A 25035-nucleotide genomic window follows, 5' to 3' on the forward strand; every position below is an offset into this window, starting at 1 on the left:
ATAACAGGCAATGTGGAGGCGTGTGGGCGATAACAGGCAATGTGGAGGCGAGTGGGCGATAACAGGCAGTGTTGAGTTGAGGGGGCGATAACAGGCAGTGTGGAGGCGAGTGGGCGATAACAGGCAGTGTGGAGGTGAGGAGGCGATAACAGGCAGTGTGGAGGTGAGGGGGCGATAACAGGCAGTGTGGAGGCGTGTGGGCGATAACAGGCAGTGTGGAGGCAAGTGGGCGATAACAGGCAGTGTGGAGGTGAGGAGGCGATAACAGGCAGTGTGGAGGTGAGGGGGCGATAACAGGCAGTGTGGAGGTGTGTGGGCAATAACAGGCAGTGTGGAGGCGTGTCAGCGATAACAGGCAATGTGGAGGCGTGTCAGCGATAACAGGCAGTGTGGAGGTGAGGGGGCAATAACAGACAGTGTGGAGGCGTGTCAGTGATAACAGGCAGTGTGGCGTCGTGTCAGCGATAACAGGCAGTGTGGAGGCATGTGGGCGATAACAGGCAGTGTGGAGGCGTGTCAGCGATAACAGGCAATGTGGAGGCGTGTGGGCGATAACAGGCAGTGTGGAGGTGTGTGGGCGATAACAGACAGTGTGGAGGCGTGTCAGCGATAACAGGCAGTGTGGAGGCGTGTCAGCGATAACAGGCAATGTGGAGGCATGTGGGCGATAACAGGCAGTGTGGAGGCGTGTGGGCGATAACAGGCAGTGTGGAGGCGTGTCAGCGATAACAGGCAATGTGGAGGCATGTGGGCGATAACAGGCAATGTGGAGGCATGTGGGCGATGACAGGCAGTGTGGAGGCGTGTGGGCGATAACAGGCAGTGTGGAGGCGTGTGGGCGATAACAGGCAGTGTGGAGGCGTGTGGGAGATAACAGGCAGTGTGGAGGCGTGTGGGAGATAACAGGCAGTGTGGAGGTGAGAGGGCGATAACAGGCAGTGTGGAGTTGTGTGGGTGATAACAGGCAGTGTGGAGGCGTGTGGGCGATAACAGGCAGTGTGGAGGCGTGTGGGAGATAACAGGCAATGTGGAGGCGAGTGGGCGATAACAGGCAGTGTGGAGGCGTGTGGGCGATAACAGGCAGTGTGGAGGCGTGTCAGCGATAACAGGCAGTGTGGAGGTGAGGGGTCAATAACAGACAGTGTGGAGGCGTGTCAGTGATAACAGGCAGTGTGGAGGCGTGTCAGCGATAACAGGCAGTGTGGAGGCATGTGGGCGATAACAGACAGTGTGGAGGCGTGTCAGCGATAACAGGCAATGTGGAGGCGTGTGGGCGATAACAGGCAGTGTGGAGGCGTGTCAGCGATAACAGGCCATGTGGAGGCATGTGGGCAATAACAGGCAGTGTGGAGGTGTGTGGGCGATAACAGACAGTGTGGAGGCGTGTCAGCGATAACAGGCAGTGTGGAGGCATGTCAGCGATAACAGGCAATGTGGAGGCATGTGGGCGATAACAGGCAGTGTGGAGGCGTGTGGGCGATAACAGGCAGTGTGGAGGCGTGTGGGCGATAACAGGCAATGTGGAGGCATGTGGGCGATAACAGGCAGTGTGGAGGCGTGTGGGCGATAACAGGCAGTGTGGAGGCGTGTCAGCGATAACAGGCAGTGTGGAGGCGTGTGGGCGATAACAGGCAGTGTGGAGTCGAGTGGGCGATAACAGGCAGTGTTGAGGTGAGGGGGCGATAACAGGCAGTGTGGAGGTGAGAGGGCGATAACAGGCAGTGTGGAGGCGTGTGGGAGATAACAGGCAGTGTGGAGGTGAGAGGGCGATAACAGGCAGTGTGGAGGTGTGTGGGCGATAACAGGCAGTGTGGAGGCGTGTGGGCGATAACAGGCAGTGTGGAGGCGTTTGGGCGATAACAGGCAATGTGGAGGCGAGTGGGCGATAACAGGCAGTGTGGAGTCGAGTGGGCGATAACAGGCAGTGTGGAGGCGAGTGGGCGACAACAGGCAGTGTTGAGGTGAGGGGGCGATAACAGGCAGTGTGGAGGTGAGAGGGCGATAACAGGCAGTGTGGAGGCGTGTGGGCGATAACAGGCAGTGTGGAGGCGTGTGGGCGATAACAGGCAGTGTTGAGGTGAGGGGGCGATAACAGGCAGTGTGGAGGCGAGTGGGCGATAACAGGCAGTGTGGAGGCAAGTGGGCGATAACAGGCAATGTGGAGGCGTGTGGGCGATAACAGGCAATGTGGAGGCGAGTGGGCGATAACAGGCTGTGTTGAGGTGAGGGGGCGATAACAGGCAGTGTGGAGGCGAGTGGGCGATAACAGGCAGTGTTGAGGTGAGGAGGCGATAACAGGCAGTGTGGAGGTGAGGGGGTGATAACAGGCAGTGTGGAGGCGTGTGGGCGATAACAGGCAGTGTGGAGGCAAGTGGGCGATAACAGGCAGTGTGGAGGTGAGGAGGCGATAACTGGCAGTGTGGAGGTGAGGGGGTGATAACAGGCAGTGTGGAGGCGTGTGGGCGATAACAGGCAGTGTGGAGGTGAGGGGGCGATAACAGGCAGTGTGGAGGTGTGTGGGCGATAACAGGCAGTGTGGAGGTGAGGGGGATAACAGGCAGTGTGGAGGTGTGTGGGCGATAACAGGCAGTGTGGAGATATGTGGGCGATAACAGGCAGTGTGGAGGTGAGGGGGCGATAACAGGCAGTGTGGAGGTGAGGGGGCGATAACAGGCAGTGTGGAGGTGAGGGTGCGGTAACAGGCAGTCTGGAGGGGTGTGGATGATAACAGGTGACACGGAGGTGTCTGTGACTCCTGGAGATCCTAATACATTAACTCCTGTACACTGTCCACCTTCCCATCCAAACACTGTTGACCACTTCATTCACCAAAATGCTATTTGACAGGGTGTAAGACACGGCCCTGAGGAGTAATGGTACCAACAGCACCCATTACCCAATATCTGCCTGGTTCATCTTGCTTTGACATTGTGCAGCAACATCTCAACATAGACATGGATCAATGGTGCATTCTGAAACAAAAGCTGAAATTGCTGGAGCGAACTCAGCAGATCCAGCAGCATCTGTGGAGACAAAGAGCACAGCAGGCCAGGCAGCAATGGAGGAGCAGGAAGATTGACGGTTAGGGCAGGAGCCCTTCATCAGGATGATTCCTGATGAAGAGCTCCTGCCTGAAACATTGATTTTCCTGCTCCTCGGATGCTGTCTGACCTGCTGTGCTTTTCCAGCACCACTCTAATCTTGACTCTAATCTCCAGCATCTGCAATCCTCATGTTCACCCTCTGTGGAGAGAAAGCAGAGTTAATGTTTCAGGGCGGCACAGTGGCTCAGAGGTTAGCACCCGGTTCGATTCATGCCTTGGGCGACCGTCTATGTAGAGTTTGCACATTCTCCCCGTGTCTGCGTGGGTTTCCTCCGGGTGCTCCGGTTTCCTCCCACAGTCCAAAGATGTGCAGGTCAGGTGAATTGGCCACGCTAAATTGTCCACAGTGTTCAGGGATGTGTAGGTTATGTGAGTAGTCAGAGGTAAATACAGAGCAATTGGGTAAGGGAATGGGTCTGGGTGGGTTACTCTTTGGAGGGTCGGTGTGGACGTGTTGGGCTGAACGGCCTGTTTCCATATTGTAGGGATTCTATATTTGTTCAGGTCCAGTGACCCTTCTGCTGCGGGTCTTCCTGCTCGAGGGAAAGCAGACTTGACTCGGCTCGAATTTCCAAGACTTACAGGGGTGGGCCCAGCTACCTCTGGAGTATCCTGAGATGAGGCACATAATCCTCGCTGAATAAAGCTTTGTCTATCTCAGATTTAAATGTCGCAATTGAATTAGCATCAGAAAACGTTCCAAGCCTCCACTACTCCTTGCACATTGGAAATGCTTTTTAACATCTCTCCTGAATAGCCTGGCCCGAATTCCTCTACATTAGAACATAGAACATAGAAGAATACAGCGCAGTACAGGCCCTTTGGCCCTCGATGTTGCGCCGATCCAAGCCCACCTAACCTACACTAGCCCACTATCCTCCATATGCCTATCCAATGCCCGTTTAAATGCCCATAATGAGGGAGAGTCCACCACTGCTACTGGCAGGGCATTCCATGAACTCACGACTCGCTGAGTAAAGAACCTACCCCTAACATCTGTCCTATACCTTAATTTAAAGCTATGCCCCCTCGTAATAGCTGACTCCATACGTGGAAAAAGGTTCTCATGGTCAACCCTATCTAAACCCCTAATCATCTTGTACACCTCAATCAAGTCACCCCTAAACCTTCTTTTCTCCAATGAAAACAGCCCCAAGTGCCTCAGCCTTTCCTCATACGATCTTCCTACCATACCAGGCAACATCCTGGTAAACCTCCTCTGCACCCGTTCCAGTGCCTCCACATCCTTCCTATAGTATGGCGACCAAAACTGCACACAGTACTCCAGATGCGGCCGCACCAGAGTCTTATACAACTGCAACATGACCTCACCTTCTCAAAGAATTTAATAAGGTTTGTGAGGCACGACCTGCCCTTCACAAAACCATGCTGACTATCCTTGATCACAATATTCCTATCCAGATGTTCATAAATCCTATCCCTTACAAATCCAGATGTTCATTGACCTCTTGTACAAGAATCTTCAACCAGTGGAAGTAGTTTGCCTTTATCTACTGGGCGAAAGTGAATATTGCAGATGCTGGAGATTAGAGTCGAGAAAAGCACAGCAGATCTGAAAACATCTGAAAAGCAGGAAAATCGAAGATTTGGGCAAAAGCCCTTCGTCAGGAATGAGGCTGGGAGCCTAGGGGGTGGAGAGATAGATGGGAGGAGGGTGGGTCTGGAGGGAAGGTAGCTGAGTGTGCAATAGGTGGATGGAGGTGGGGGTAAAGGTGATAGGTCGGAGGGGAGGGTGGAGTGGATAGGTGGGAAGGAAGATGGACAGGTGGGACAGGTCATGAGGGCGGTGCTGAGCTGGAAGGTTGGAACTGGGATAAGTTGGGAGAGGGGAAATGAGGAAACTGGTGAAGTTCAACTTGATGCTATGGGGTTGGAGGGTCCTGAGGTGGAAGATGAGGCGTTCTTCCTCCAGGTGGTAGGGAGTGGTGATGGAGGAGGCCCAGGACCTGCATGTCCTTGGCAGAGTGGGAGGGGGAGTTGAAGCGTTCGGCCACGGGGCGGTGGGGTTAGTTAGCGCAGGTGTCTCAGAGATGTTCGCTGAAGCGCTCTGCGGGTGGGTGTCCTGGGTCCCCAGTGTAAAGGAGCAACAGGGACAGGAAATGACATGTGTGGAAGCGCAGGTGAAACATTGATGGATGTGGAAGGCTCCTTTTGGGGCCTTGGAAGGAGGTGAGGGAGGAGGTGTGGGCACAGGTTTTGCAATTCCTGGGGAAGGTGCCAGAAGGGGAGGGTGGGTTGTTGGGGGGGTGTGGTGCTGAAGAGGTAGTCGCGGAGGGAACGGCTTTTTCCAAAAGCGGATAGGGGTGGGGAGGGAAATATTTCTCTGGTGGTGGGGTCTGTTTGTAGGTGGCGGAAATGTCAGCAGATGATGTAATTTATGCGGAGGTTGGTGGGGTGGAAGGTGAGGACCAGGGGGTGGGGGGACTCTGTCCTTGTTGTGGTTGGACGGGTGGAGTTCGAGGGCGGAGGGACAGGGAGTGGATGAGATATGCTGGAGGCATCAAAAACCATGTGGGAGGGGAAATTGCGGTCCATAAAGAAGGAGGCCATCTGGTGTGGTCTGTGGTGGAACAGGTCCTCCTGGGAGCAGATGCGGGAGAGGCGGAGGAGTTGGGAAGAAGGGATAGCATTTTTGCGGGAGGCAGGTTCAGAAGAGGAGTAGTCCAGGTCGCTGTGGGAGACAGTGGGTTTGTAAAAAACATCAGTGTTGAGTCGATCACCATTGATGGAGATGGAGAGGTCCAGGAAGGAGAGGGAGGTGTCTGAGATGGTCCAGGTGAATTTAAGGTCGGGGTGGAAGTTGATGAACTGTTCAACTTCTTTAATAGCCTAAAACCCTTGATTAGATCATCCTTAACCTTCTAAATGCTGGGTGGCATGGTGGCTCAGTGGTTAGCACTGCTGCCTCACAGCACTAGGGTTCCAGGTTCAATTCCAGCCTTGAGCAACTGTCTGTGTGGAGTTTGCACACTCTTCCTGTGTCCGCGCAGGTTTCCTCCCACAGTCCAAAGATGCGCAGGTCAGGTGAATTGGCCATGCTAAATTGCCCGTAGTATTAGGTGCATTAGTGTGGGGTAAATAGGTCTGGATAGGTTACTCTTCGGAGGGTCGGCGTGGACTGGTTGGGCCTGTTTTCACACTGTAGGGAATCTAACCTAATCTAGATTATTGAGAATAAAGACGTAAATAACTGTAGTCTAATCTCTCCTAATAAATCGACCACCGAAGTCCCGATATCATCCATATAAATCTGCTTTGAACTCCCTCCACATCACTTCCTGAAGCCCTGATCTGCTCACAGTATGCGAAGTGGGATCTAACTAGCATTTTGTACAACTGCGGCATAATGTCGCGATCCTGTAATTCAACCCTTTAAAGATGAACCCAGCATTCTGTTGGACTTCTGGACTATTTTCTGCAGCAATTCATGGCATTTTAAAGAGCTGTGCATCTGAATCCCCAAAATCCGCTGGACATCCACTGTCCCTTCTAAAAAGGTACACTAATCTATTCTTTTGGTTTGAAATAGATAATCTCACATTTGCTTATATTAAAAATCTACCTGCCATAGTTTTGCCCAATCACCTAATCTACTAATGTCCTGCCGTAATTTTATGCTGTCATCAACACTGTCTACAACGTTGCCCAATCGTCCCACCAGCCAATTTGACTTATTATGCTATTATCCAAGCTGTTGATGAATACTGTGAATGATTGAGGCCCCAGCACAGATCCCTGTGGTATACCAGTCAGATCCTGCTGATTTGAGTACTTACTCATCATTCCGACTCTGTTTCCTGTCACTCCACCAATTTTCCGATCTACGTCAGTGGCTTGCCCTCGATTCTGTGGGCTTCCGAAAAACCGAAAGAAGTGAGGATGCTGGAAATCAGGAACAAAAACAGAGATTGCTGAGGAAGCTCATCAAATCTGGTGGCATCTGTGGAGAGAAATCAGACTTAATGTTTTGGTTCAGTGACCCTTCTTCAGAACTGATGGCAGCTAGCAAGATGTTGGCATATATGCTGAAGGTGGAGTGGGTGGGCTGGGAGTGGAATAACTAAAAGGTGGAGATAGAGCCAAAAAAGAGAAAGACATAGTTGGACCAACAATGGATGGATAACGGTCAGCCTAGAAGAAAAAATTAGTTTCTGACAAGAGACTGTTTATGGTAGCAGCCCATCTGATGACAAGAGCTGTATTTGAGGTTTGGGGTAAGGACATGGGAGAAGGTGCCTCAAACCCTAAAATGGTTGAACTCTATAAGGCCTACAGAGTTCCCGAGTGGAAAATGAGGTGCTGTTTTTTTTTCCCCAGCTTGTGCTGAACTCCACAGGAGCACTGCAGCGAGCCCAAGACAGGGATGTTGGCCAGGGAACAGGGTGGGGTGTTTGAAGTGGCAGCCAACTGGAAGCTCAGGGTAACAATGACCCTGAGGTAAGTCAGAGAGTAACAGAGGTAGCGCATTGCATTATTGATGAAGGAAACCATTGCTGCAGTAATGAGGAAGGATATCTGAGAAGGGTCTTCACATGAGGCCAACCAGGTAGAGCTTAGAAATAAAAAAAAAACGAGGTGATTACGTTGCTGGGGTTATACCACAGGCTTCCCAGCAGCCAGAGGGAGATAGTAGAGCAGACATATAAGAAAATCATAGAAATATGTGAGAGAAACTGGGTTATAGTTGTAGGGGATTTCTTTGCTAATAATAACTGGGATTGCCTTAGTTGGACTATACAGGGTGGAATTTTTAAGGTACACCCAGGAGAACTCTGTGCCAATATCAGATGGGGCAGTGCTAGAGCTGATTCTCGAAAATTAAGCTGGTTGAAGTTTCAATGAACAAGCATTTCAGTGATAATGACCATAACTTTGTAAGTGTGCAAGTCCTTGTGCAAAAGATAGTGCCGAGGTTAAGGGTCTAAACTGGGGAGTGACAATTTCAATATCATTAGACAGGATCTGGCAAACTGAGACGGAGAGCAGCTCCCTGCAGGTGGAGTCTACATCTCGAAAGTTGGGAGTGTTTTAAAAGTGACGTAGTGAGAATTCAGGGCCAGCATACTCCTCTGACAGTGAAGGGCAAGAGCAGCAAGTCTGGAGAACCCTGGATGCTAAGTGAGGTCAAGAGTTTGGTAAAAATAAAGAAGGAAGAAATGAGCATTAAAAACAGGGGAGCCCTTTAAGGTTGTAGCGTGTGTAGGAGATTGTTTAAAAAGGGCATTAGGAGGACAAAGCTGGGGGGGAGGGGGGGCACAAAATATCTTTGGCAGATCAGATTAAGAAACGTTCCAAGACCTTTTCTAAGTATATGAAGAGTAAGAGGATTACCAGGACAAGAGTGGGACGTTTTAGATTAGATTAGATTAGATTACTTACAGTGTGGAAACAGGCCCTTCGGCCCAACAAGTCCACACCGTCCCGCCGAAGCGCAACCCACCCATACCCCTACGTTTACCCCTTACCTAACACTACGGGCAATTTAGCATGGCCAATTCACCTGACCTGCACATCTTTGGACTGTGGGAGGAAACCGGAGCACCCGGAGGAAACCCACGCAGACACGGGGAGAACGTGCAAACTCCACACAGTCAGTCGCCTGAGGCGGGAATTGGACCCGGGTCTCTGGCGCTGTGAGGCAGCAGAGCTAACCACTGATCAAAGGGTCGACCTGTACATGGAGTCAGTGAATGTGGATGAAATCTTAAATGAATTTATCTCATTGTATTCACGGACAAGAAAAACATTGTAGCTGTTAATGCAAGCATAAAGGTACATAACTCCCAGGTGGTGATAAGATGGATTGCAGGCTGTTAAGTGAGGCGAGGGAGGAGATTGTTGGAGTCGTGATGGATGTATTTAATACTTTGCTGGCTGCAGGTGAGGTGCCAGATGACTAGAGGATAGCTAATGGAGCTTCTTTGTTTGAGAAGGGCAGCAGGGATAGGCCAGTTAATTACAGAGCAGTTCGTCTGACATCAGTGGGAGGGAAATTCTTGGAAACAATTCTGAAGGGCAGGAGTGATCAATACTTGGAAAGGCAGGGATTGATCAGGAATAGACAGCACGGATTTGTTTGAGAGAGGGCCTGTCTGATTAATTTAGTTGTGTTTTTCAAAAAGGTGATTGAATATATTCATGGGGTTAGTGCAGTTCATGTGATTTACCTGGACTTTGGTAAGGCCTTTGGTAAAGTCCCATATTGAAGGCTAGTTCAAAAGATAAGAGCCCACAGGATCCAAGGCAAGTTAGTAAAACTGACTTACAGATGTGAGGCAAAGGGTAATGGTGGAGATTGGAAGCATGTGACCAGTGGAGCACCACAGGGATCAGTGCTGGTACCCTTACTGTATGTTATGTATATTAAAATCTCGTGCTCCCACGAGGAAGTTGAACAGTTCATCAACTTCACAAACACCTTCCACCTGGACCATTTCAGACACGTCCCTTCCCTTCCTGGACCTCTCTGTCTCCATCTCCAGTAACCGACTTAGCACAGGCATCTACTTCAAACCCACCAATTCTCACAGCTACCTGAACTACATCTCCTCCCACCCCCACCTTCTGTAAAACCACTCTCCCTTACTCTCAATTCCTTCGCCTCCGCTGTATCTGATCCCAGGAGGAGCCATTCCACTCCAGAACATCCCAAATGGCCTCCTATTCGAAGGATAGTCATTTCCCCCTCCCATGTTGTCATCAATGTCCTCCAGCACATCTCCTCCACTTCCAGCACCACCGCCCTTAAACCCCACCCCTCCAACCACAAGATGGATAGAACCCTCCCAGTCCTCACTTTCCACCCCACTAATCTCCAGATACAATGCATTTATATCTGCCATTTCAACCATCTACAAATGGACCCCACCATCACAGATATATTTCCTTCCCCACCCTTATCAGCATTCCGCAGAGACCATTCCATCTGCGACTCCCTCATTAGGTCCACGCATCCACCCCAACAACTCCCCCTCCATTTCAGGGAACACCTCTGGGATACCCGCACTAAACAACCCCCCACTGCCCTGTAGCCAACCACTTCAACTCCCCCTCCCACTTTGTCAAGGACACGCAAGTCCTGGGCCTCCTCCACCGCCAAATCCAAGCCATCTATCGCCTGGGGGAAGAACGCCTCATCTTCCACCTTAGGACCCTTCAATCCCACAGCATCAACATCAATTTCACCAGTTTCATCACCTCCCATCCTCCCACCTCATCCCAGATCCAACCCTGCAACTTGGCACCGCATACTTGAACTGTCCTACCTGTCCATCTTCCTTCCCACCTATCCACTCCACCCTCCTCTCCGACCTCCCACCTCCATCTAGCTATTGCCTTCTCAGCTATCTTTTCCCCAGCCCCACCCCAATTTATCTCTCAGCCCCCCTTCATCCCCCCACTCCCCCACATTCCTGATGAAGGGCTTATGCCCGAAACATCGATTCTCCTGCGAGAAGGGCTTACGCCCGAAACGTCGATTCTACTGCTCCTTGGATGCTGCCTGACCTGCTGCGCTTTTCCAGCAACACATTTTTCAGCATAGAATATAGGAACAAGGAAGTCTTGTTACAAAATTTGAGGTACTATGTGCAGTTCAGCTTGCACTCTATTGGAAGAATGTGATTACGCGGGGCGAGGGTGCAGAGGAGATTCACCGGGATGTTGCCTGGGATGGGAAGTCTCAATATTAGGAGAGAATGGATAGGCTGGGTTTGTTTTCCTTGGAGCAGAGGAGGCTGAGGGGGGATCTGGTTGAGATATAGAAAATTATAAAAGGCCCAGACAGGGTAGATTGTAAGAATCTTTTCCACATAATAGACATGTGTAAGACCAGAAGTATAAAGTGAGGAATAAATGGTTTAGTGGAGGTCTAAGGAAAATATTTTTTCACTCAGAAGATGTGTGAAATATGGAAGATGCCGCCAGAGAGGGCGGAGGAAGCAAATTCCCTCATAATGTTTATGGACCATCTGGGTGAGCATTTAAAATACTAGGCCATAGTCAGCTATGGACCAAGTGCAGGGAAATGGGATTACCGTAGCTTGGTGTCTGTTGGTCAGCATAGACATTTATACATTTGTTTCTATGACTAAGACTGTCTTCATTTTCTGAAAACAGTTCTATTCCCACTTCGTTCACAATTAAAAATACAGGAAGATAAAATGACATTTTGCTCTTTGCAATTGAAATGAGGAAATATCATTTCATCCAAAGTGTTGTGAATTTTTGGAATTCTTGACCTAAGAGGTTTGCGGAGATTCCAATATTAAATGTCATATTGGAAATGGAATCATGGGATAGAGTGAGTTGGCAGTAAAGTGGAAGTGAAACCCAAGATCGCCCAGGATCACATTGGATGCTGGGGTAGTTTCGATGGGCTGAATAGACTGGTCTTGCTGCTATTTTTGATATTGTCTGAACCAAAGTTTGCAGGTTCAAATCCTACTGTCAATGTATGAACACTTTAATCAAGAAATCAGGCTTGCTACTCTGATGTTGTACTGAAAGAGTGCTGTCCTTCAGGGAAAACATTGAACAAAGACTCAAACAGACATCTAAAAGATCCAACAGTACTATTTTAAGAACAGCAGAGGAGATAATCCTGGAGTTCTGACTAATATTTGCTCTTTATTTAACATCAGAAACAGCATTCTTGTCTAATCAGTACATTGCTGTGTGTGAGAGCTTCCTGTTAACAAAGTGAGTGCATTATTTTCTCAATTACAAATGTAAACCCCTTTGGGGCATTCGGTGTCCGGAAAAGATGCTATGTAGATGGAAGTCACTTTTTTTAAAGAAATAAACTATGTTCAATTTCCATCTGTTTTAGTCTTCAGGTCTTATTTAATAATACCTATCACCTGCACAATGCCCCCTGCTATTCCAGTGAAACACTGTTTTAGATGGGTGTCTAAGCTACACAAATAATAATGCTGTGATTTCAATGATGAATTTATTTTGTTTTGCTCCATTTTATTTTTCTTGAATTATGGCCATCTTCTCAAATTCAATTTATTTTCACTGAGGCTGGTTAGCAGTCTCTCTGTATTTCTTACAGACTGTCCAGGAAGTCTGACTCTGTCTAGGAGGTGTGTCATAACATGGCCAAACAGGTTGATTAAAATAACCCAGGGATCTTAATGATCCACTCCAAAAACAATAGAGTTGGTGACTGACTTGTAGAGACATCCCTTGTTCAGCCAATCAGAAGCCCTTGCAGTTAACTCTGATTATATAGACAACTTGCAACTACAGGCCCCTGTTTGTTCATTATGGCTCCCAAAAGGATGTCAGCTGTCACAAAGGTAACCGTTTCTACCACAGTTGGCGATAGGATTGTGGCATTGAAGAGTCGCCGACATTCTCTGCAAGGTAAGGACAGTGAGGAAATGCTCTCACTTTGCCCAGGCTGGCTATGAAGTGGTTTAAGGCCATAACTGTAGGCTGTTACCATCCTCCTAGTTTCAGTACCTGAAGAGGAATTTCTTGAGAGCAGTGAATCCCTTTACTACAGGGGGCTGTTATTCCATATTCAGACTTGATTTGGAGATGCTGGTGTTGGACTGGGGTGTACAAAGTTAAAAATCACACAACACCAGGTTATAGTCCAACAGGTTTAATTGGAAGCACACTAGCTCCGAAAGCTAGTGTGCTTCCAATTAAACCTGTTGGACTATAACCTGGTGTTGTGTGATTTTTAACCATATTCAGACTGGAGTGGGTGGGTTTTGAATCAAGGGCTATGGGGGGGAAATACAGGAGTGTGGTGCTTAGGATTCACATTGACTGTGCACTAACTAAATAGTGATATGGATTTGATGAGCTGAATGCATTCCTTCTACTCATATGGTTTATGGTCCCTCCCTATTATCCAGGTGTTCCTGTAACCGGCCCTTGCTTCCTAACAGTGACTGATTTGTTCAATGTGTTGATTCTGAATGCCTCCAATTGCTATAATAGCTCATTTAAATTTCTTTTGACTTACTCCTGTGAGTAGCTGGATTCTCTCCTGGTGTCTATTTTATTGTTTGTTTTTAACTGTTTTAAGGGCTAGGCAATTGCCTACTGCCTAACCTACTTATAGGGTCTTGAGGGAGGTGAAATACACTTTTTTTTTAATTATTACCTTCGGGTATAATGCTCATGTGAAAGTAATTTTGGCCTCCCCCAACCAGCTTGCTTGCTTAAATTTCCCAGTAGCAGCGAACCTGTTTTGTTACTCCAATCGCTTCTGCTATAAAATCTTGTTTCTAATCAAGTGGACTTGATCTCCTTGTCCAGTATTAAAAATCTCTCTCTCTCAATACCAGGTCCTAGACCAATGGGTTTACTTGGAAGTGCGAGCTTTCGGAGTGCTGTTCCTTTATCGGGTAGCTAGTGGGGTAGGATCGTAAGACACAGCATTTATAACAGACTGTAGTGTCATACAACTGGTGCAATACATCGAGCAAACCTAGGTTGCTATAAATCTCTTCATCCTTTAAAAAAGGGTCCCTGATGAAGGGAATATCAGCTTGCCTGCTCCTCAGAAGCTGCCTGACTTGGGTTTTTCCAGCGCCGCCCTTTTCAACTGACTTTTCCAGCATGTGCCATCTTCACTTTCTCCCTGCTCAGTTACTGCTGCATTCAAACCCCCACTTTGAATCTCTGCATTTCAATCTCTAGAACTTAATTTTAGTGGGATTAACTTTTATTGGGGGGGGGGGGGGGCGTTCCAGTGGCTACTAAAAGCTGTGTCAATAACTATATATAAAAATGCCAGCCTCTGTCTCCTGGATCTAGCTTGCTACCCACTGTTTGTTCTAGGTTTGAGAGCCAGTACTCTGCTATTTTACAAACGTCCTCCGGTGATTAAAATGGTGGTAAATGCCTTGAAGAAAAGCAAAGATCGGAAAGGTACAACAGTCCCAGCTATAAGGAATTACATTCTGACAACGTACCCCACGGTGAACCCAATCTACTTGAAAACCAGTCTCAAGAAAGCCCTAGCTATTGGCCTCGAGAAGGGTCTCCTGGTTCGGCCTGCAAACTCCAAAGCTACTGGTGCAACAGGAAGATTTAAAGTAAGCGTAGCATTGTTCATCTGGGATCTCCCTCTTTGTAAAACACCACCTGGACTCTATGAAGTGTGATAACTGGTCACTTGCAATTGAGTAATGGGGGTCCTATTTTGTTTTATTCACAATGTCCCAACGCTGTTGATTGTTTAGTCAGTTGGTTAGCAGTGACCGTCAACATTAATTTTAAACAAAGTGCCCACCACTAATTGCTTGAGATTTTGATAACCATTGAAGAAAAGCTGCTTGATTCTGCCCTCAAGCATGAAGCCATAGTTATGTGCAAACTATTGTAAAAGCTCATCTGTTTAAATGGACATTCATTCCTCTAGGCATTTTAATCAACCTGTTGACGTCACCGCAAAGGCCTAGAGCGAGTGGACTTGAAATTGGGTGTCAAGGATTTGAAATATCTGAAATCATGTCAATTCATAATTTTGTAGCTGTTTGTCCTGGAGCAAGACACTGGCAATGTGTCATATAAATAGAGATGTGCAACACTAACAGATCCTTCAGTTCAGCTTGTCCATGCTGACCAGATATCCCAACCCAATCTAGTCCCACTTGTCAGCAACCAACCCATATCCCTCCAAACCCTTCCTATTCATGTACCCATCCAGTTGCCTTTAAATGTTGCAATTGTACCAGACTCAACCATTTCCTCTGGCAGCTCATTCCATAAACATACCCTCTGGAAAAAGTTGCCCCTTGGGTCTCTTATCATCTTCTCCTGCCCCCCCCCCCCCCCCCCCCGCCCCCTCACCTTAAACCTATGCGCTCTAGTTCTGGACTCTCCTCACATGGAGAAAAGACTATCCATGCCCCTCATTTTAATAAACTTAAGGTCACCCCTCAGCCTCTGACGCCCCAGCCTATTCAACCTCTCCCTAGAGGTCAGGTCCCCCAACCCTGGCAGCATCTTCATAAACCTTTTCTGAACCCTTTCAAATTCCATCCTATCCTAGTGATGGGAAGGAAACCAGAATTGCACAATATTCCATAAGTGGTCTGACAATGTCCTGTACAGCTGCAGTGTGGAACAGCCAACAGCTTTTAAAGTGCCTCATGTGGAATGTTTTAAGCTTAAGCTGCTTATCTAGGTCTATGCCCCAAGACCAGTTTGCTGAAGGAGGCAGGTCTGTTGAAGTCTGGGTAAGCTGGATTCTTTCCCTGGAGTGTAGGAAACTGTAGGGGTAACCTTGCAGAAGTCTAAAATCATGTTTGAGGTTAGGTAGATAGCTAACAGCTTTCTCCTATGGTCAGGTCTTCTGACTAGAAGGCATAGGTTTAAGGGGACAGACAGAGTTCAGAGTGCAGGGTCTGGAATCAGTTACCAGAGGTAGTCATTGAAATGAGGACGGTTTGTTTAAAACAGTTGGATATATGAAGGTATATGGGACTAGTTTGTGAAAATTGGACAATGTGGATAAGTTGGGTCCAAGGGTCTAGTTCTGTGCTATAAGCCTTAATTGGCTTAGAGACATGGGGTAGCTCTGCATGGGGTGGGATTGAACCCAGACCCAAGGTAATATACTATGTTACAATTCTGCTTAGTGCAGCAGTCAATTGCTGACAGTTTTTGGAACATTGCAAATAAGTGAGAATAAATATCTGTCTTCGTATCTAAGTGGTCAGTGGTCTGTTCAAACACTGCACTTTTTTAAAACTTCCCCTCTCAATCCCCATACTTGCAAATGAGGATGGCACAAACTGACTTTTAAACCTTTTCAGTTATTCGGTTCTGTTTAGCCTGTGCTTTTGATGTAGCACCATTGAGATTCCCTTCCAATGGAGCCCCCTGCTGTTTCACCAGCTCTCGATCACTCAGCAGCACAGTGTACCACTGGAACATCTATTCACTTAGAATCTCAGCACTATTTGCTCATCACAGTTAGTGACTCTTGCCCCAGCAGCAGTGGGTCTGTCAGTACTCAGTTATCATAACACTTGATTTACTGTTCAATTTGTATCCCTGGGGCACTTAAATTGTGCCTGTTTTGATGGAACCCTGGTGATATTAAAGATTGACTATTGTTTACAAACAGCCAAACTTCAGGATCATGATTTGAAGGTGCTGGTGTTGGACTGGGGTGTAGAAAGATTAAAAGTCACAACGCCAGGTTTATTTGGAAAAACTAGCTTTCAGAGTGCTGTTCTTCATCAGGTAGTGGGGTATAAGATCATAAAACAAATTTATAGCAAAAGTGTGGTGTAACTGAAACTTTCTATTGAAAATGACCTGGATTGTTAAATCTCATCTTTTAAAATAACCATGTTGGTTTCATGCCTTGTGTAAATTGCAGGACCTTTTTTTAGTTATGTTCAAGTGAATTTTAACAATGGGTGCCAAGTCAGCTCAGATAATGCATTGAAGGTATGAGGTACCCTGTGCGAGGCTCTGTGCCCCAAATGCTCAGACTGATTCTATCTCTAAAAGGTTTAAAGAATCTTGCATGGATTCATGTACTTTTTGAGCAAAGTAAAATATAATTCTGTAAATACAAATTCTCCTCACAAACTTATTTGGGGTGGAGGGAAGGAGTGCCTGAGTGTAAGGGATACAAGTCGAGGGGTGTGTAGGAGAGCTTGTTTAGAAATAGAATCAGTCAGCCTCACACATTCGATGCATTATCTGAGTTGACGTGAAAGAACTGAAAACAACATGGTAATTCTAAAAATGAGATTTAACATATAATCCAGGTTAGATTACCTATAGTGTGGAAACAGGCCCTTCGGCCCAACAAGTCCACACCGACCCGCTGAAGCGCAAGCCACCCATACCCCTACACTTACCCCTTCACCTAACCCTATGGGCAATTTAGCATGGCCAATTCACCTGACCTGCGCATCTTTGGACTGTGGGAAGAAACTGGAGCACCCGGAGGAAACAGACACAGGGAGAATGAGCAAACTCCACACAGTCAGTCGCCCGAGGTGGGAATTGAACCTGGGTCTCTGGTGCTGTGAGGCAGCAGTGCTGACCACTGTGCCACCGTGTCGCCCAATATATTCCAGCTGCATCACCCTGTAGACTTTGGCTATAAATTCTGTCTTGTGCTTCAACCACCTGGTGGAGCAGCATTCTGAAAACTAGTGCTTCCCAATAAACCTGGTGGACTAAACCTGGTGTTGAGATTTTAAACTTTGAAGAAGAATTAATACAGGCCTCCAGAGACTTCCTTCCAGTTTTGAATTCGCACTTGTCAAATTTGCACTAACTTGAAGCTGCCTGAGATGTTTCTGTTCCTATCTCCAGCTTGCAAGTAAGAGAGATGTGAAGAAAAGCAATGAAAATGTTGATCCAAACAGTGAGTCAGTCAAAATGGCAGCTGCAAAAGTGAGGTCCAAGGTGAAGAAAACTGATGCTGATAAAAAATCAGGTAACCCATTACATCTCGTAGCTCAACTTAGTGCCTGGGCCCTCCTTGGGCTAGATCAATTGAGGGAAAGTATAATTTTGGTGATCATGCACATGTAGCCCAACAGTACCGAACCAAATATCGCAGAAGATCTGGTACTGGTTTGGTTTTTATTCTGGGGACTGCAATCCACTGCCTTGGGTAAATGTTGGTCTGTCCATAGATCCAGTTCAGTTAAGTAACTATTGTTTCATTTGATGCAGTAACACTGCAGTATGCACTTCTCCAGAATGAATTACTAGAATAAAAGTAATCCATGAATTTGTACTGGAATAACCTAACTTCTCTCAATCTTCCAATGGCATTAATTTGAAGATTTCCCCTGGCCTCAATTTATATCTCCCATTTTTAAAATCAGCTCTGTCTGATTAGAGGATATGAGCTTCATTGTTTGTAAACTTGAATCTCTCCCCGAAACTGGGTGCAACTATTTTGTTTAAAACTTCCTCTGCTTCCAATTCGTAGTGAATATGCATTAAATGCTATTTGGCTTTTGTCAGCTTACTAAGCTGCAAATATTAACACCAATCGCTGAATAGTGACGCTCAACGCAACTGCAGGAAAGGAAATCTTACCTAAAATTGCCTATTTTTAAAAAAATTTGATTAAATTAGTTGCAACCTTTACTTCCCTCTGATTATACTCAAAATGATAATGGTGTAATGTCATCTCTGGCGCTTATCCTCCATTTCTAGCCCTTGAGTGGACTTTGCCTCAACATCTAGCAATAACTAGTTGCATTGAATTTAAATCTAAATTAAGTACCTGATCTTCAATTCTAGGATCATATTATTCTAATCCCTGCAGTGTTAATACTCACAAGGATTGTCCTGAACCCTCCTTTGAAAACATTTCAAAGGGCCTTTTTGATTAAACTTTGGGGTGGCACGGTGGCTCAGTGGTTAGCACTGCCTCACAGCACCTGGGTTCGATTCCCACCTGTCTGCGCAAACTTTCACACATTCTCCTGTCTGTGTGGGTTTCCTCCGGGCGCTCAGGTTTCTTCCTACAATCCAAAGATGTGCAGGTCAGGTAAATTGGCCATGCTAAATTGCCCACAGTGTTGGTCAGGGGTAAATATAGGGTAGTGGAATGGGTCTGGGTGGGTTTCTCTTCGGAGGGTTGGTGTGGACTTGTTGGGCCGAAGGGCCTGTTTCCACACTGTAGAGAATCTAATCATTAAACAGTTTGTGTAGCATGAGATGTTCTTAGACATAGCAGTCTGCACCCCTCAATGGAGAATACCCTCCATTCCTCAGTTTGTAGCTAACTGATGACATCTACAAATGTTGGTTAGCTATGCATGTCATTAAAATGAAATGAAGCCCCATTCTTAAAACAGCTCATTCTACCCTTGAGCCTGCGCCACCATTTTACATCATGGCTGATCATCCAGCTCAGTACCTTGTTACTACTACACCCCAGCCTTTGATCACTTTAGCCCTAAGAACTGATCTAAATGCAAACATTCAATGCTTTGACTGCACCCATTTGGAGTGAATTTCACAGTCATCGGTCAGTGAAGAGATTTCTCATCTCTATCTGAAAGTATCCTTGAACTGACCCTTAGTTCCAGATTCTCCAGTCATCATGCACATCCTTTCTACATCTAAACTGTCTAGTCCTGTGAGAATGTTAAGCTTGATCTTTCTCCTTCCTCCTTAACCCTGGTAATTTTGTAATCTTGCAGATACAAAGTCCAAATCAAAATCTTCAGATGCTTCCAAAGGCAAAGGAGAGAAATCTGGGAAGGTAAGTGTGGCATCTGTTCTGTCCTTTAAGCTATTGTTGGGTCAGGTTTATGGTATTGGAGTCATCCCTGGGACCTCCAAGACCACCTTGCTTCATAACCCCATTGGTCCCTTTAGTACTCTGTTCTCCAGTCTGTTTACAGAGGTGAACTAAGCTGCAGAATGACTTGCACTGGGTAAAGGTATATAAATCCTGCCTTTGGCTTAGTGGCTAGCACCATTGCCTCCCAGTGCTAACTTTGGGTATCTGAATAGAGTTTGTACAAAATCTACCCATGTCTGCATGGCTTTCTTTCCACAATCCAAAGATGTGCCCGTTAACAGCTAATTACTGCAGATGCCAACACCTGTATTGAAGGAAAAGCTAGGAATTGCGGCATGTCAGGCAGTATCTGTGGAGATAGCAAACTAATGTTTTAAGTCTGTGACTCTGCTTCATGGAGCTCTAAGCTACTGTTAAGCTAAATTGACCTGTAGTGTGTCAGGTAGGTGGGTTAACTCTGAAGTGGGGTTTAAAGAGTAGGGTTGGATGCTTTTGCGGGTTGGTACAGACTTGATGGGGCCAAATGACCCCTCTGTATGAGATTTTGGTTTAGGAAACTTTCATTAAAGTTAAGGCAAATACTTCAATAGGTACCTAATTCAACGCAAGTGATTTGTAGGAGTTTTGCTGAAGTTTCCTTTGCCCCCACTTTCAGGTTAAGAAGCTGGGACAGTCTCTCCCTTCAAAATCAAAAGGAGACAGCGGCCAGAAGAACAAGGCTGTAAAAGAGGAACTCGATTCATGTCCTAAAGTTCCAATAAATAAGAAGACTTCAAATCAGTTGCTCCCATCCAGCGCTGGAGTGAAACCAGGCCATAAGAGCAAAAGTAAGAAGAAAGAACTGAAACAAGCACCATCCTCTTCAGAGGACACTCGACTGCCTGGCCATAAAGCTGGCTCATCTGCGCCAGGGCTAACCGTGAAAGCTGCTGAAGGTCTGAACAAGAAAGCAGAAAGCAAGACAAAGGACAAAAGTAACAAAAAATGATTAAGCAAAATACTGCCTTTCATGCATCTCTTGAAACTCCTAGTAATTTATTAAGTTTGAGTTGCACTTTTTAAAAAATGCATTTTGTAAACTGTTCAATAAAAACTAACTTTAATATGAAATCTTTAAGTCTAAGTTGTTGCATTTTGACTCTTAAATTGCAGAGTTTGTAGTCCAGGTGACTGCCATTCTATACTTTTTCTCAGTAGTTATTTGGGGCAACTACTTTGTAAGTAACATTAGTGTGCACACATTATCTTGGGTGCCAATTTAAAATGTAGGAGCGGTAACCCTTCCAGTATTGTTTCCAAGTTGCTTGCCTTGATCTTTCTCCAACAGGATGAGTGTAATTCCAGCTTTACTTCATTCCTGACATTCCCAAACCACCTCATTACAACCCTTCAAATTCAACTAAGGTTTAAATCCCCATCCTGACTGGGGCAATTGCCAGTATTTGTATATTCCTGTAGGGTTAGGAATAGCAGTTATTGTTTTATCACCTAGATCACTTCATTGTGAACGAAGTACCAATTGGGTTCTACTGTGCTTTTGGACATTCTGAAATGTGAGAAAGGTGTACCATGTTTAAACTTTGGGCCATTTCCAGTATTGAATGACTTGAGCAGACACTCAAATGAGGGTAGCACACTTTCAAGCTCTATTCTGGTAGTGTTCTTGAATTAATGTTGCTGGTTTTTTTTCCTGTTTTAAGCTTCTGTTTGAATGGAACTGGCTACAGCCCATGTCTGGGAACCCCCTCATGCCAGAATAGGGTGGTAGGCTCAGGGCTTCAATGAGCTATCTGCCTGCTCAATGGAAGAATAGAATGAAAAGCTAACTCTTGGGCTCCATCATAAGACTCACCTAGATGCTGGGGAGTACTAGCCTTGCATTCCCTAGGCTGGATCTGCTTCAGAGATCAGTCTTCATCCTCCACCTCTTTCTTACACAAATTTGCTTTAATTGTGAGAAGTCCATGTATATTTTCTTAAAATAAGACTCTGGATCTCCTGATATATAGAACCTGTCAACATGGGCTTAAGGCACTCGTTCAATCTCGCTAGTATATTGTGTACAGTTATGGGTGCCACATTATAGACAAGATTTGAGTGCATGAGTTTAGAAGTGATTTTTACAATCATTCCAAGAATGAGACTTGGGTGTTCCACTTTAATTTATCCTCAAAACTGAAGATGTTTGTAGTTGCCCAATCACAAATGGGCTAGAGTACCTTTTTGGTGTGTGAAACTACTGTCAAGCTAAAGTTGCATACAAGCAAAGTGTGTTGTGGAATGTGCTACTGGAAAATGTGGAGGAAGCAAATCAATTGAGACATTAGAGGGTAGTTTTAGGATGCTTTGGACAATATATGGGAGGGGGAAGAAGGCAGGCTAGCACTCTGCAATAGGAGAGTGCAGGCAGCTGTGCTGAATAACCTCTTTCTGTACACATGCTAACTTCATGATCTGTGGAGTGCAGAAAGTTGACAATGTTTTGATGGCCCTCTTGAGACCTGGTGACCCCCCGGTCTCTCTCTCTTTCCCCCTCCCCCCCCCCCCCCCCCCCCCCCCCCCCCCCCCAGTCAGTGTTTGCCATCTCCAATCGTAATGGAAATATTCTTGCCAGACTAGCATAGTTTAGTATGCTGAGGTAGTCTTTCCTGAAAACAGATTGAACAGCAGGCTTTCTTGGCATGTCAGCTGTTACTATTAGTCTTCCTCCCTCTCCTCCATGTGCAAGGTGAAAATACAAGTCATTTCCCACATCTACCCTTTTTCTATCACCAAAAATATTAATGGGGGTACTTGCCTCTGAGGATGTTAAATTGTTCAATGTCTAATCCTATTGCCAAGCTTGTCCTCAAGGTAAACATCCTGGTCTTCCGAGGCCAGTTGAGGAAATGGTGAGTGGCTGTTTCAAATGACCCTTGAATAGTTTAAATCCCTTGCCCTCCCTGGTGCGCTTACCCTTTTTTTTCCCCCTCATTGGGTCCTTGTGCCATCTGACCCTTCCTTTCCTGCATCTTGTGATGGTGCCTTTTTTTAAGAAAAGGATTGAATCAGTTTCTCCACATTTAGTTGTGGTGCCAGCTGGCTGCATGTTTTCTAGGTTCTATTCTGTACACTGAAGCATAGCTATTCCCTCTAATCTGCAAGGCCTGTCACTCTTCTACTTAGGTGTGATTGAGTCCTCAACGTTTTACACCAGATTCTTCAGCCTTGCATACAATGACATGGACATTGAGATATTGGGTATTATTCTCATTAACATTACACTGTCAATTTAATTGCAGCCCCAGCATTGATCCCTGTGGCATGTCTCTAAATACATTGTCATCCTGAATGTCCCCTTTATCCCAACAAGCTGCCTTCTAATCCACGTTTCTATAGTGCACCCAACATTGAGGTGCAAAAGCTAAAGGATTTTCCAAGTGGAAAATGAGGTGCTGTTCTCTGTTTACACTGAGCTTTTCTGGAACACCACATCAAGCCAAAGACCTGATGCCAGTGGGAGCACTGAAATGACAGGCAACGAGAAGCTCGGTCATTTTTGTTCAGAACATAGGTGTTCAGCAAAGCAGTCATCTAGTCTTTCATCTCCCCAGTGCAGGGGATTAAAAAAGTGAGCAGTGAAAGCAGTAGAATAGTTGAAGTGTAGGTAAATCCTTCCTTCATCTCAAAGGTTTCTGTAACCTTGGATAGTGAGTATCCACAGATGCTGCCAGACCCAAGCAGGTTTCCTGCATCTGCAACTTGATTATGTCGGATGCTGCCTGAATTGCTGTGCTCTTCCAGCACCACTAATCCAGAATCTGGTTTCCAGCATCTGCAGTCATTGTTTTTACCTACACGGGTAGTAAGCTAACCAGCCTAACTTTGTCATCTAACTTTTGCATAAGTGTCACTGGCAGTTTGCCAATTCTTTGGGACATTTCCAGAATCCAAGGATTCCTGGAAGGTTACTACCCATGCATCCATTATCTCTAGCAATTTTAATATCCTAGGCTATCCCATTAGGTTCAGAGGAAATTATCAGTCTTTAGTTCCCTTATTATTCTCTAGTTATTTTCCCTTTTTCTCCTTGATGCATTATTCAGGATATTTCACTCTTATGTCAAGGTGAAAGTCTTTATTCAATATCTGGTTTTTATTTATTATTTTTTCTTTTTTTTTGGGTAGGGAATACACTCCTGTTTGTTTTTTTTTCAGGAAGAAAGGCAAAACCCGAGTGGCCAGTGACAAGCAGTGAATATCTGGTTTTTATTCAATTTCCTGCTTCCACATGATTTGCCTGGTCTTTCCAGTGATTCTGGTATCTTGCTGACTCCATAGTTAGAGCTGCAAGCAGATTGTGCCTCATTCAGTAGCAATAACTAGCAATGAGTGATCATGTCATGATGTTGTCATCTGAGTGTTTTTAATGGTGCACTCCCTTTCTGAGGTTTAAGAGGGAGCACTTTTATGTAACTTCTACAAAGACGAGTATAGGTGCTACACTAACAGCACTTGGGCAGATCAAGGACCATCAGGTTATCATTATGCAATTAGTGAGACTTGGCAGTATAGCTCATTCATGGAGTACACGGACTTCAAATCTAGGTGTTTGATCAGATATCAGTTTCTTGGCTTGACTTTTGTTCATTGACATTGTATGATGTAGACTTGACACTACACAAATTTGTGGAGATGACTGTTTGCACAAAAGCATGAACTCTTGTCCTGGTTCTAACTGTACTGTTTATGGTTGGAATTTTGTGAAGGGAGAGATTTTTTTAATCAAAAGTAACTGAAGAACAGACAGATCTATCTCATGAGTTAGTGGTGAAGGAAAACTTTCCTTGAGTAGGTAGTCGGGTATGCAGCCCTGACGTTCTCTCGGACAGTTTACAGTACGAAGTGGTCTGAGGCTAGTGAGGAGTGGCATGTATTTTACATCATACTACTGACCTACTTCAAGATGGAGAGCGGTCAGACCTTTTTTGAGTAATCAATGGGCAAACTGTTGCACGAGGGTGATCCTTGGTTCCCCTCAAGGGTATTGGTGAAATAGCAACCACATCAGTTGTACACAATGAACATCTTGTGCCACTGCTCAGGATTCTTAACACCATGAGACAAGAGCAGAATTGGGCTATTCAGCTCATTGAGTCTGTCTGTTTTTCGCCCAAGCAGAGTTGATCTGAATTAAACTTTTGTATTTTCCCCACAACTCTTGCTTTACTGGTTTTAAACTCTCTGCCTTGAATATACCGAATGGCCCAGAATAGGTGTGGAAGGGTATGAAGGTTGATTGTTCTTGACCACGCTTACCAGATTTGTTGTCGTCATGATGTCTGATCACTTCAGCAGAGTGCTCTGGCTCATTGACCTGTGTATTTGGCTGAGCATCACTCTGGTAATTGTAGGTCGTTTGCCTTTTTAAAATTATGTAGTCAAAGATCCTCCATTCCCTCTGAGCAGAAGGGATGGGGTTTACTTAAGGACAATGTGTTCAAATTGGTCTTCGAGCTGATTGCAGCTCGCTGAATTGATTTGGCTATGACCCAAATCCATTCAATCTGTCAATCTTCCCAATACATGTTCAGTAGAATTGTTGTCGTTGGTAATGGGATTTGGAAGCTGGCTCAGAGCAGTTGAACTAAGGAGCCTGAT

The 25035-nt window shown here is 45.9% G+C and overlaps 1 protein-coding gene across 1 annotated transcript; it reads left to right on the forward strand.

The window, feature by feature from the left end:
- The first annotated feature begins 12397 nt into the window (after positions 1 to 12397).
- On the forward strand, positions 12398 to 20383 carry LOC148147994 (uncharacterized). Its single transcript, XM_087993997.1, has 5 exons — positions 12398 to 12497; positions 13932 to 14188; positions 17439 to 17562; positions 19292 to 19353; positions 20051 to 20383. The coding sequence occupies exons 1-5, from the start codon at positions 12398 to 12400 to the stop codon at positions 20381 to 20383; spliced, it is 876 nt and encodes a 291-aa protein (XP_087850123.1).
- Positions 20384 to 25035: the final 4652 nt, after the last annotated feature.

This window comes from Chiloscyllium plagiosum, unplaced genomic scaffold (assembly GCF_037043375.1).
Source record: "Chiloscyllium plagiosum isolate Xiang-an unplaced genomic scaffold, Cpla_swu_hap1 HiC_scaffold_14, whole genome shotgun sequence".
Classification (NCBI taxonomy): Eukaryota; Metazoa; Chordata; class Chondrichthyes; order Orectolobiformes; family Hemiscylliidae; genus Chiloscyllium; species Chiloscyllium plagiosum.

What these genes read in the sequence shown, in the direction of transcription:
- LOC148147994 (XM_087993997.1), top strand. Translation starts at nt 12,398, where the DNA reads ATGGCTCCCAAAAGGATGTCAGCTGTCACAAAGGTAACCGTTTCTACC. An exon ending in GTGCAACAGGAAGATTTAAA is followed by an intron (nt 14,189 to 17,438) that starts GTAAGCGTAGCA and finishes TCCTATCTCCAG; the next exon opens with CTTGCAAGTAAGAGAGATGT. An exon ending in AAGGAGAGAAATCTGGGAAG is followed by an intron (nt 19,354 to 20,050) that starts GTAAGTGTGGCA and finishes CCCCACTTTCAG; the next exon opens with GTTAAGAAGCTGGGACAGTC.